Source organism: Chanodichthys erythropterus, chromosome 21 (genome assembly GCF_024489055.1).
Source record: "Chanodichthys erythropterus isolate Z2021 chromosome 21, ASM2448905v1, whole genome shotgun sequence".
NCBI lineage: Eukaryota > Metazoa > Chordata > Actinopteri > Cypriniformes > Xenocyprididae > Chanodichthys > Chanodichthys erythropterus.
In genome coordinates this window covers 13,264,752-13,277,919 of record NC_090241.1, presented here as the reverse complement: position 1 = coordinate 13,277,919, position 13,168 = coordinate 13,264,752, and the positions used below count along the sequence as shown (strand labels likewise).

The following is a 13,168-nucleotide window of genomic DNA, read 5'->3' as shown; positions in this document are numbered from 1 at the left end:
TTAAATATGAGTGTCACAGCAAAGGGTCTGAATACATAGGACCATGTGATATTTCAGTTTTTCTTTTTTAATATATCTGCAAAAATGTCAACAGTTCTGTGTTTTTCTGTCAATATGGGGTGCTGTGTGTACATTAATGAGAAAAAAAAAAAAGAACTTAAATGATTTTAGCAAATGGCTGTAATATAACAAAGAGTGAAAAATTTAAGGGGGTCTGAATACTTTCCGTACCCACTGTATATATTAAAAGTTTGTTTTTTAGCAAAAGCTCACGATGCTTGACAGTGGACAATACAAGCTTTTCTGACAAAACGTATTTAGGGTTCAGAACATGCTATATGTGGAGAATAACACACAACACACTTTAGAAAGTGTATTGAATATGGTTGACCAGTAAATACTAAGTGTGGTGCACGTCCAAAACACGAGTCAGATCTGCTTCACCTGTGTGACATCTTATACAGGTCTTGTCAAAAGTAGGATTAAAAGAAGCAATCCGTGTTCTGCTTGGGTGCTTACAGTGCAAAACATTGAGCTGTATTAAACTCAATCGGGCACAAGAGGTACTACCATTCCATTCTATGTAGGGCACTGCTCCAAAATTCCTCTGAAACTATTATTCCAAGCTCTTTCTCTCATCCATTTCTAGTCCATTTCTACACTTTTTAAAGACATGCAAATAGTATATATTTTTTAAAATAAAGCCTTGTAGATAGAGGGGAGCTCCTAACAGAAAGTCTGCAGGAGCCTTAGAGGGAATATATGGAAATGATAGGCTTTGGGCCTTCACAAAATGACCTATCTGAAAATGACAAAAAAGATCAATTGGAGTAAGGTTTAATTTGGAACGCAGATCAGTAAAACTAGCAACAAAAAAAAAAAATCTTAACTTACCATTGTTTAAGTGCAGAGTCTAGTTTGGCAGGGAAGAATGCATGATTATTACATATTGGGCTCTGAAATTTAAGTGCTTGTCTTAAAGGGTTAGTTCACCCCAAAATGAAAATTCTGTCATTAATTATTCACCCTCATGTCGTTCCAAACCCGTAAGGCTTTTGTTCATCTTCAGGAACACAAATACTCAAAAGAAGATGTTTTTGATGAAACAAAAGTCTTATGGGTTTGGAACGACATGAGGGTGAATAATTAATGACAGAATTTTCATTTTGGGGTGAACTAACTCTCTAACTGTAAATGCTGACGTAGAGTCCATATTTTAAGAGTGGAATGAACAACCAGATTTGATGTATATTGTGTTATTTTAATAGGTAAGCTAGATGTTACTTGAGCTTGTAAAGAGGTTGCTGTACAGGATTTAGATTCTGTTTCACACCAATCAGTAATGTTTTTTTTTTTTTTTTTTTTTTTTTTTTTTTGATATTGCCTCTCTCGTTCAGAGCTGACAGGACCATTTAAGAAGAGGAAATTGAAGTGTTCGTCGGAAATAGCAGCTCCACCTTCTGAACTTTTGTTACGACCATTGTCCCCCATCACCCCACCTCTGCCCTCTGAACTTCCAATGACGCCTCTTCATTCGCTCCTAAATCCTTGCTCGCTTTATTTAGGTGGGGAAGTGGAGAAGCTAAATGCTACCATGCATTCGTACTCGCCACTCACATCCCGGCCCACCAGCCGCTGCAATACACCTTTACAGTTTGAGGTGAACACACAAACACACATATAAAATTGACTTCTCTATCTCATTACAGCAGCTTGTCGTGATTTGCTGTAGTCATAGAAAACAATAGCTATATATATATATAATATTTATTTATATGACTTGATTCTTTTTCACAGAACATCTCTTCTCCTGAGGCTTCTCCTGTGCACAGATCAGAATCTCTGACTCCAGAAGTAAGTTTCAATGCTCATACATGCACATGGATGTGCTAATGCTTGCTTGTAATATAGGAAGATTAATGGCTGAATGGCCATTTCTGAGAGTAGGGATGCACCGAAATGCTAATTCAAAAATTGTGCAAACATTTAAATGCACATAAGGCAATTTTTATATCAATTTTTTAATAACAGAATTGTTTCTACTCCAGTTTGTTGGTGAAATATAAATTTTAAAAACCACAATAAACTGTAATAACTTGTTTTTATGACAGATTTATGCAACCATACAGTATAATGAAGACATCACTAACAGGTTAAGTAAAAATATAATGAATATGTAACACAGTGCATATATTTAGCAAAGTGCTCTTCTCTAGAGTTTTTTTTTTTTTTTTATAGCTAACTAATGAGTTTATGGAAATTGAATAGCTTTCTTGAGGTAAATGCAATGTTAATTGACATTGTATAGTCTACAAGCCGTTTTATTGACGTCTTTCCCTGGTTGAAACACTGAGTGATTACATGAGACAGGATTCATTTCGGTAAGTTGTATCTTTCAACATACTTTCTGATGTTCAGAAAGTTCTGATGTTCTGATTTTACAGTTATCTGTCACACTGCGTTAAAGTGCACCAAAATGACATTTATTGTTCGAATTTGAAAGTTGAGACTTTGCTTCATATTAAAAGTAACAAAGCTTTTTGTTATTATTGGACGGCAGGCGTGCTACAATTATTTATTCACGCATCAACAAAAAAATAGCACAGACTGTTGTATCCCTATCTGAGAGTCGTGCAGAAAGTGTTGACAAAGTAGTTTGACTAAGAAAACTACCAAGTTTAGATTATTTATGAAGAAAACGGTGTGCCAAAATGCGTAGTATCTACATTCAAACCAAAAATTCAGACATTTTTTATATTTTTACTAGTGGGTGCAGGACACTAAAGTTCATTTATGTAAGTGCGGATAGCAAATTAAAGTAAACTGTGACACATTATACCCAAAAATTCTTCATAAAGTGGACTACCAGGAAAACTGATGATAATTCGGAACCAAAAATTATTCAGACACCATGTTTTGCTTAAGTGTTATCTGACATAATTAAGCTACATTTTTTTCTGACACAGTTTAACTCTGAGATTTTATTACCTTTTTTTTTTTTTTAACATAGTGAATAAACTGTATTAATGAATGAAATGTTCAAGGTTTCTGAATAAATTTTGGTTTGACTGCACATTTTTTGTCTGGAAAATAAGTCACACCTGACTGAGAGTCGAACCAGTTCAAAACTGCATTGTTTTATATATTGCTGTACAACATTGTGTATCATCTGTGTATTACATTTTATTGTTTTATTCAGAAATAATGTAAAAATACCAGTAGATAAAAACATTATAAACTCTATAGTATCCAGAACAGGAATGCAAAATGCAAGTATGAAGTAAACATAATTGTTGTTTATAATAAATACCACTATAATTTATTATAAACTGCAAGATTAAGTAAGAGTATTTAAAGTGGAACTGACTACTGGAATGTGGGAAATGCACTATACAAATAAATTTGGGCTCATGTACCTCTCTTTTATTAGGCATGAATCTAAATTTGTGCTTTCCACATATTTTGCATTCTTGGAATATATGGCACTTGTGGCCTGAAAAAAATCTAGAATTAAATATTTCATTAAAATACTTGGAACAGAATGAAATATATTCCTGATTTGACACATTCTTTCATTTTTCATTTCAGCCCTGTTTGCGACCAGACTTCACTTCACGGGTTACTGCCTTCCCTGACTTTTCCACAAGCCGTGGAAGCCCGGCTCCTGTGTCAGAAGACTTCTCAATTGCTGCTCCAGACTCTCTCAGTGGATCTGGTGGTGGGACTCCCCGCAGCTCAGCTGTTGTGTCCACTCTATGTGACTCTTCCTTGGTTTCACATGCCAGTGAGGCACAGGCCCGAGAACAGGCGTTTAGGACAGAGTTTAACCTCATTTACACCTGCTCTCCCCTCAATGCCAATCTACCCACTGGTCCTGTAAGTGACAGACACTTCCCACAGTCAGAGGGAGGCTTTTCCACGGCTGACTCTGATTTTAGCACAATGAGCAGCCAGGGGCTGCTGATGGAGGCGGGGTCCGGCTCTCTCTCACTGTATCTGGACACACAGTTTGGAGGTGGATATTCAGAGAGCAGCACATCCCCTCACCCTAGCAATCCACCACAAAAGAAGAAGGCAAGTCCTACGGCCACATCAGTTTGTCCATTTACAAGTTGTTTGTTTTTCCTTCATCATTTACAGGATGACATTGTATCATCCTGTATATTCCTATTATTATGGAAATAAATTGTTTTTTTTTTAATTTAAGTTCTTATAGCACAATATTATTGACCTACCACTGTGGTAATATGACACCAAGGGTAAGTTTAAGACCCCGATATACTCCCTCTTTGCTTAGGGATAAAAATACCTGAGCAGAAATGGCAAACATCCTGATCCCTCCCATACTGCTAGGAGCAGTGATTAGATGGAAATGTAAATGTGCTGTGCGCTTTCCTCTAAAATAAGCACAATAAAAATGACAGTGGTGAGAAAACGGCAGTAAAGAAAGCATCTGATCATAGCGATGTGCGTGTTTGCACGAGCCCTGCAATTCGGCACTCCAGTAGTCATATCACATTTATTATAGAGCAGTTTATACAATAGATTGCTTTAATGCAAGCAGCTTTACAGTATTAAACATACAGTATTAAACTCTCCAGTGTGTTTTTACTCGTGTCTGACCTTGATGGACTGAACTGCAGAAATGAACTAGAGAAGATTTACACGTCAAAAAACCCCAAAGCACAGCTACCTAGTGCATTATTGCCATGAATCGATGATAGTTCAAACTTTTTGCCATAAAGTTTGCTTTGGCAAGCTGTTTCAAGCTCCAGAAACAAACATCGTTTTGGTCTGATTTTGTTCAAATTGACATCACATCAGTTTTTTTCTGTGATTTCGCTCAAAGTATATTGGAGCCTTTATCCTAACTGTCATCTGTTTGTAATTTGGGGGGTTGGGGGTATCCAACTACTTAATTGTTCACTTGAAAATATAAAACATTTTTTTTTCCATGTCATATCTAAATGACATCTTCTGTTCAGAAATCACCCATTCACAAACAGACATTAAAACATTTAATATCCAACAGATCACTCACATTACTGTTATCCAATGACAATAAATTAGACTATTTTACCTCAAAACTATGGAACTTGTTTCCGCCACTGAATAAAGAAAAAAAAGTAATTGGGACTTCTAACAATTGACTTTTTTTTCCCTCAGAATTGCTTGATATGCAAGATATTTACCTTTTTAACTTTTTTAATTTTCTTTTTATTCCGTGGCGGAAAAAAGCTTCCATACAAAATTTTTCAGATGAAATCTCACAAATTTTGATGTTCTGTTCAGTTATTCAGGCGAACGTCTTACCGTTTACCTATCAATGTGGTTCTACCGTTACAAATCCAATTAACAGATAGGATAATTCTTGACTTGCCGTACTATAGGACTCATCTAAAATCTTGGGAAAACCTCTGCTGTTTACCTTCCTTTTTCTCACATACATTTAAATCATGAATAGTGGTTCTCTATCTGGCATGAAACTCTTGCTCTGTCTTTGATTTGCTCCCTGTTTCTCTCTTCTCTTCGCTCTTAAAATTCTTGCAAAATCTTTCTTTTACCCTTTTCTCAAGGCAGAGGGTCATGGTGAGTGCTGGTAGTCAGCTGGCTGGCTTGTCTGGGTACCAGGCATTAGCTGTAAGGGGCCAGTTCAAGCCAGGGCAGAACATGGTGAATATGAAATAAGTGGCCTCCATCTAGAAGTGTGCATGTCCATAACATTTGCATCTCCAGATGATGTACTCCCTCATCTGTATTGAGCAAATTTAACTTTACAAAAAAAAAAAAAAAAAAAAGTTAACAGCTGCAGAGCCAATTGTATTCATTCAAAGACACAGATGCTTTCATTTTCTAATCTACAAACATTTCTCATGGTGGATTTGTCTGTATGTGTATGTGGGTTTTTCTTTGCTTTTGTTCTAGAGTCTATAATCCTAGTTATTATCCTAGTTTTTTTAATGGTATGATGATAGATTTGCAAGTGTTCTTGCTCTGAAAGAAAAAAATGCACATGTATTTATTTTATTATACAGCATTTGTTAATATGGGTTAATATGAGCATTTAATGTGGTGGTATTTATTGTGGTGCTTTTCTAAATGGCAGCGTTGGGTACTGCATGCTGTATCTTTCACATACTCATTGAAATTATTGATGATGTCATTATACATCAATTGATCTTGCATGTGTTGCTTTATGTGAACCTGTGAATGTTACAATGCATGTGTAAACTAAGAAATTATACTGAAGGACAGAACTTGCATGCCTGTTCATAATCTATGTGCATCTTTTAGTCACTCTTATACACCTTCTTTCCATGTAGGTCTCTCTGCTAGAGTACAGGGAAAGAAAGAAAGGGCCACGGGACCCAGCGCCCCTCGTCACAAACCTCAGCTCCATTTCCCCTCGCGCAGAGTCTCCAGGACAGCCGCGTGCTCATTTTCAGCCTTCAGTCTCTCCGCACAATTCGTTCTCTCCAGAAAGGCAAACTTTCCCACAGATAGAGGAGGTCAGTCCTCCTGCCATCAGGTCTGGGAGCCACACACAGACCACAATACTGGGTGGACCAGAGTCCAACCACTGGTGAGAAAATAACACAGAGATTCAGACACACTAGCCAACCTATGTCAATTTGATTTAGGTCATTTAAAGGTTAGTTCACCCAAAAATGAAAATTCTGTCTTTATAATTACTCACTCTCATGTAATTCCAAACCCATAATACCTTCATTCATCTTTGGAACACAAATTAAGATACTTTTGATAAAATCCGATGGCCCGTGAGGCCTGCAGTGACAGCAAGTTAATTTAGACTTTCAAACGCCCAGAAAGGTACTGAAGATATATTTAAAACAGTTCATGTGACTACAATGGTTCAACCTTAATGTTATGAAGTGACAAGAATACTTTTTGTGCGCCAAAAAACAAAATAACGACTTTATTCAACAATATCTAGTGAAGGGTGATATCAAAACACTGCTTAATGAAGCTTTGAAGCTTTATGAATCTTTTGTTTCGAATCAGTGGTTTGGAGCACTGCCAAAGTCACATGAACCATTGAAATTTTGAAACACTTATTACGTAAAGAAGCCTTGTTTACTGAAATCACGTAACTTTGGCAATTTGAGATCGTTTGATACATGCTCCGAACCACTGATTAAAAACCTCGTAAAGCTTTGAAGCTTCATGAAGCAGTGTTTTGAAATCACCCTTCACTAGATGTTGAGTAAAGTCGTTATTTTTTTGCACACAAAAAGTATTCTCGCCGCTTCAAACCATTAAGGTTGAACCACTGTAGTCACATGAACTACCTTGCTGGGCGTTTGAATGTCTAAATTAACTTGCTGTCAATTGAGGCCTCACTGAGCCATTGGATTTTATCAAAAATATATTAATTTGTGTTCCGAAGATGAACGAAGGTCTTACGGGTGTGGAGCAACATGAGGATGAGTCATTAATGACAGAATTTTCCTTTTTGGGTGAACTAATCATTTATTTTAGTGCTTCAATCTAAATTTATTTCAGTTGCAAAGGCAACATTTCTAATTTTCAAAAAGTTTATCAAATATTTATATTTCAGCTTTATTTCAATTCAATGTTTTTTTTTGTTTTATTTGATGATAATAACCTTGGTCCTGCTTAACATTAGCTCTTCATACACATTCTCACAGATCCCTAGTGAACGGTTGTAGTGAATGTGACTTTATGTGTGTTTATCAGGATGGTCCCTACATCAGTTGAGCGGTTGAGGGAGGGACAGGGTGCTCTGGAACGTGTCCTGAGGGGTAATCTAAACATAGAGCGTGCCCTTAAAAGAGCAGATGCCGGAATGAATGACCAAATCAGCAGTCGTGACAAGAGTTCTGGTATGAATTGGACTTTTCCCCTCCCTGCATGTTTTCAATAACTGAACTGAGAATGCTGTGAGCTGTGGAGTTTGAGTACTTATCTGTGTCTTGATAGATGCCCTTGAGATGGACAGGTATGATCTTCAGAGCTCATCTCTGGCCTCTCCCATAAAGAGTCCTTCTGTACACCCACATCAGGTAGGAAATTAACAATGCACAACCGAGAAAAAAAAAAAACTTAATTATTCCAAATGTTTGGTCTGAACTTTGTTAAATCTGTCATTAATGAACATCCAGCAGATGCTGCCTCTCCAGCCAGAATCCCATCAGCACTCAGAAAGCCCCGCCTACGACCAGCAGAGCTCCTCTTCTCCATTCTGTCCCTCTGTAAGTCCCTCCCCTCCCCGCTGCAGCTCTGGGGGGCCTAGTTACTATCCTTCAAAGCTGCCCACACACAGCCCACTCACCCAAGAAAGCCCGCCCTCTTCTACAGTATCCATCTCCTCAGTGGACTCATCAATGTGTGCGCCACAGCCTCACAGCAGCAGTGGAGGTGGGATGGACACCTCAGGCCTTAAAACTAAACTGTTGGACAGCACCCTGTCAGCTGCTCTTTCTCTACCCACAAGAGGTCTAGGCAACCTAAAAATGGACAGCACTGCAGTACCACACACACAAGGTGCTCATGGCTCCAGATTGGCCCAGTCGTCCAGAGTGCACAGCCAGAGAATAGACAGACCCAGTCAGGCTAACTCTAGACATCTCACAGCTTCTGGAGCACAGCACTATCCACAACGAAATTTACAGGGTTCAGGGGTATGGACACAGTCGGGGACTTTTTAGGATCCACCGTGTGAGCGTGCGTGCTTGTGAGTGTGTGTGTATGCTTGTATGTGTGTCAGAAAGAGAAGTGTGTGATATCCTCCTCACTTGTACCTGTGGAGAAACTCTGCGTTGTTAGCGGGAAATTGATGTATTGAGTTCTGTATGGATGGTCTACTTTTTTTTTTTTTTTTTTTACTTTTCCCAGTTCCTTTTATCTTTTTCCAAAAACTGAATTTCTGCAGTTACATGTAACTTAGTGTGGACTTCATAACAATCAAATCAATGGAACATTAAAGTAACTAGTTTGGAGTATATAACCAGATTTAAATGTATTTTGAAAAATCACCCAATGCTACAATGATGTGTTCATGCCGAGTATTTAAGAGGAAAGTTAAGCACCAGTGGTGAAACAAAACTTTCTATAAAAGTAGGGTTCTCATGTTTAAGACTTATCTAAGAGTAAAAGTGATCATGCTGATCTTAGATGAGTTTTCAACTTTCATGTCTGATGTATGGTGTAATGACCATATGAAATGGAACTCTTACTTTGAGATGCTTTGCACGCTTGACTCGGAGTACATTCTCCGATTTTCAGTTTTATCGGTAGTCGTCATCAGCACAGTTTTGTAGTGCGTTCATGGATGGCATGCTTGGCTCAGAGCAAAGTGTTTCTGAATGCACATGAAAGCAATTCTTAATGAACGGTGAGTTATTTCCTCACTCTCAATCATTCCAGTGTCTAGCTATTGTTAGGGTCCGACAGTTCTCTGGCCTGTTGAATTCTCGTTAGTGTCATAAAATCACTACTCACTTGATATATATATATATAATACTTGACAAGCAGATCTTATGGTGCTTCAGTTGGTCCATTTGAATTGTTTATTTTATTTCCCAATGTGATCATGATTGCCTTTTTAGGTAAAAACATGCATTTGTCAGTTCAAACTTTGTTTTTTAACTTGTTTCCAATGATTGTTAAAAGGCCCTCTTTGTGACTCGCAAAGCAAAAGACTTTGCGGAAAAGAATTTGCAGAAATGTTTTTGTTTATACTCCGTTAAAAAGTATGTGTACCCTCCCAAGCCCTTCAATCCTGTATAGTGTATACTTCATTTCTCTCACTTCATGTACTTCATTCTCATTTAATTTACTTTCCTTTTTGACCAGTCCTTGCATTCCATCCACCATTTTAGAAAGGAAGAGAGGAAAGAAATGCTGTGGCCAAATGGTTTGATCAGTGAAAAAGACAAAGCAAGTGTGCTGCTGCTGTGGTCTCTCAAATTGAAGTGTTTTCCCCTTTTTATAATTACAAAAAGCTGCTCACAGGACAGCCTTTTTTTTTTAACAAAATAGGCATAGTGCTGTATCTCCCTTGGATGGGACCTTTTATAAACAGTGAGGTCACCAATTAATGTGCCATGATGACCACAGTAGTGGGATATTGACCCTACTTCAAACAAAACCAATGCCCTGTTGCATCTAGAGAACCATAGTTGTCTGCTTGGTGGATTTATACAATACAACGATATAAAAGATTAGGCTATGTCTGTTTTTGTTTTACCCTAATTTGAAAAGATGATTGGTTAATGTGGTCAGCCTTAGTTCACTGGTTTATATGAATGTCTCTTTCAAAGAAGGGTCTTGAAAAGGAAAAAAAAAAAGACAAAGACTATGTAATCTGAAATTTACCAGCACCTTAACTACATGATCATGTGTACTTGGGTGAAGTGTCATTCTGTTCTCAGAGAAATATAGTACACCAAATTTGATGCATGGTATTTCTTTTATGTGTCATTGTAACAGTTAGGGTTGGGTTTATTGGGATACGGTTTTGATTGAGATTCACCTCTTCTTAACCCCACAAACATTTGGCACTTTTCTAGCATCCATAGACATATTTTTGTTGTATTTTTTTTTTTTACCTAATTTGAACCCTTCCCCTTTTCATGACATAAAATGCATCACATTTTGCTTTTTAAATAAAATGTTTGTGAACATTTTTATAACTAGTTTTAGCGTTTGCTGAACATTGCTGAATGAAAAGAGAGCTGAGAGTGAGTGATGATAACAGCTAATTTTCATTAGATATTGGCATTGAGAGAAAGTAGCCGTAAGAAAAACACCCTTTCGAATAGTTCAAATTAGGTCTATAGTTGGCCTTAAAAAATAGAAGAAAAATGGCCTCTTTGTAGTACATGAAAGCCCCCTTTTAAGCCAGATATTAAGATGTGTGTTGGGCAATTAAGTCACAAGTGGACATTTACAGGTCTAAATGGGGTTCAGAATGCTAAGTTTGTGTACTTTCAACTAAATTTGGTGGTGGTAGAAAATGGTGGTAGAAAATGTGATCTCATAGCATTCACAGTATAAATACTCATGTAGTCAAATGTGTTTGAACAGAAGCAAAGTACCACCTACTCACCTGTCAATATCTGCACTAATACAAGGGCTTATGTCTGCCACAACAGCAAACTTCCTATGATCAAATCAGTTTCCGAAGGATGAAATCAAATCCTATCCTATGTTTTTTCCACTTAGATATACATCACAATATGGTGCAGGGATGACGTGTTTTTAAAGGCCAACCCAGAAGTTAGCATCACCCTGGTTCCTTCAAAAAAAAAAACCTGTAGGATTTTTTCATTGGCTTTTGGGTTATTGCAGAAAATAAGGTCTGTGACAAGCAAAAGCTTATTATTACACATTTTGTTTATTGTAACAGTCTTCACAAATGAGCACAACTTTTATGAATTTTGAAGCCTAAATACAACCAAGAGTAAAAAGCTAAACAAAGGCTATAAACGAACCTCATGCTCACACTTCAGCGTCAAGTCATAACTACACCACTCGACAACTCTTTCAGTCTTTGTTTTTGAAAAACATTTTCACTGAAAGTTTAAAGGGTTAGTTCACCCAAAAATGAAAATTCTGTCATTTATTACTTGCCCTCATGCCATTCCACACCCTTTGTTCATCTTCGGAACACAAATTAAGATATTTTTGTTGAAATCCGATGGCTCCATGAGGCCTCCATAGGGAACAATGACACTTCCTCTCTCAAGATCCATAAAGGTACTAAAAACATATTTAAATCAGTTCATGTGAGTACAGTGGTTCAATATTAATATTATAAAGCGACGAGAATATTTTTGGTGCGCCAAAAAAAAACAAAATAACCACTTTAGTGATGGCCGATTTCAAAACACTGATTCATTTATGATCTGATGCTTCCTGAAGCAGTGTATCGAATCTGCTGTTCGGAGTGCCAAAGTTACGTGATTTCAGCCGTTGGCAGTTTGACACGCGATCTGAATCATGATTTGATACACTGATTCATTTGTGCTCCAATGCTTCATGAAGCAGTGTTTTGAAATCGGCCATCACTAAAGTCGTTATTTTGTTTTGTTTTTTGCCGCACCAAAAATATTCTCATCGCTTTATAATATTAATATTGAACCACTGTGCTCACATGAACTGATTTAAATATGTTTTTAGTACCTTTATAGATCTTGAGAGAGGAAGTGTCATTGCTCCCTATGCAGGCCTCATGGAGCCATTGGATTTCAATTAACATATCTTAATTTGTGTTCCGAAGATTAACGAAGGGTGTGGAACGGCATGAGGGTAAGTAATAAATGACAGAAAGGGTTCATACAAAAATGAAAATTAAGACTATTGCAACTTCTGTTTCATGTCAACTTTAAATGAACAATTTATTTGTAAAAAATTAATTGCTCCCATGTTATTGGTAACTAATGCCATCTTCTCCAGAAAACACTACATCAGGAGGAAACCGATTATAAATGAGAAGAGACCCTGGTGCTGTTTCCACACAGAGGTCTGCATACTGTAGATGAGAACCAATGTGTTTGAATATGAATATGAGAATATGATTAGGATATACTGTTAGAAAGCTGCAGAGGTAAATGCAATTTGACAATGCACTGACAGCAACCTTATATATATATATATATATATGGGTGATTCTTCAATTGGGGGCTATTTTGCCATCTTCCATTTTGATGAATGAAATTTGGTTGAATTTTGTTAGAATTATGTCATGACAATGTTTACATGCTTTGATGTAAAGATATAATAATGGCCACGACTGAGCTTAAATATAATTTGAGTATTTTATATCTATTTGCCAACTGGCACTGCAAAACGTCATTACCATCACAACATCAAAAAGTATCATAATGCAAAAAATGTATCAAGGAGATCATTTAAACTCATTTATCTTGTAAACATTGTTAACCTTCAACAATACGTATAAAAAACAAAATGTTTCCATTCAGTGAATTACATATATTTTCTTGTTCTTACCATCAAAATGTGTTTTTCTGTGTTCATCAAAGCACACTTTTGTTTAATTTCTGGAAAATTAATTTGAGATGTTTTTTCTTTGAATAGGTGGATGAGTATTTCATTAGGCTTTTCATGTAGCACCTCAAGATTGAACATAAAACGGTTTTAAAGGTATGATTTCTGTAAATTA

The 13,168-nt window shown here is 36.9% G+C and overlaps 1 protein-coding gene across 11 annotated transcripts in view; it reads left to right on the top strand.

Annotated features, from left to right (window-relative positions):
• setd5 (SET domain containing 5) overlaps window positions 1-11,622 on the top strand; it is a 52,358-nt gene extending 40,736 nt beyond the window's left edge. For 5 of the 11 annotated variants that reach the window (XM_067372788.1, XM_067372792.1, XM_067372791.1 and 2 more), the window contains 8 exons: window positions 1,398-1,660; window positions 1,798-1,854; window positions 3,589-4,074; window positions 5,581-5,673; window positions 6,324-6,583; window positions 7,720-7,865; window positions 7,963-8,045; window positions 8,145-11,621. In XM_067372788.1, the coding sequence (XP_067228889.1) occupies window positions 1,398-1,660; window positions 1,798-1,854; window positions 3,589-4,074; window positions 5,581-5,673; window positions 6,324-6,583; window positions 7,720-7,865; window positions 7,963-8,045; window positions 8,145-8,690 (1,934 nt within the window). In that variant the 3' untranslated portion in view covers window positions 8,691-11,621. Of the gene's footprint in view, window positions 1-1,397; window positions 1,661-1,797; window positions 1,855-3,588; window positions 4,075-5,580; window positions 5,674-6,323; window positions 6,584-7,719; window positions 7,866-7,962; window positions 8,046-8,144 lie in introns of all 11 variants that reach the window. The other 6 variants (XM_067372798.1, XM_067372795.1, XM_067372796.1 and 3 more) reach the window with 4 other exon arrangements.
• The last annotated feature ends 1,546 nt before the right edge of the window (window positions 11,623-13,168 follow it).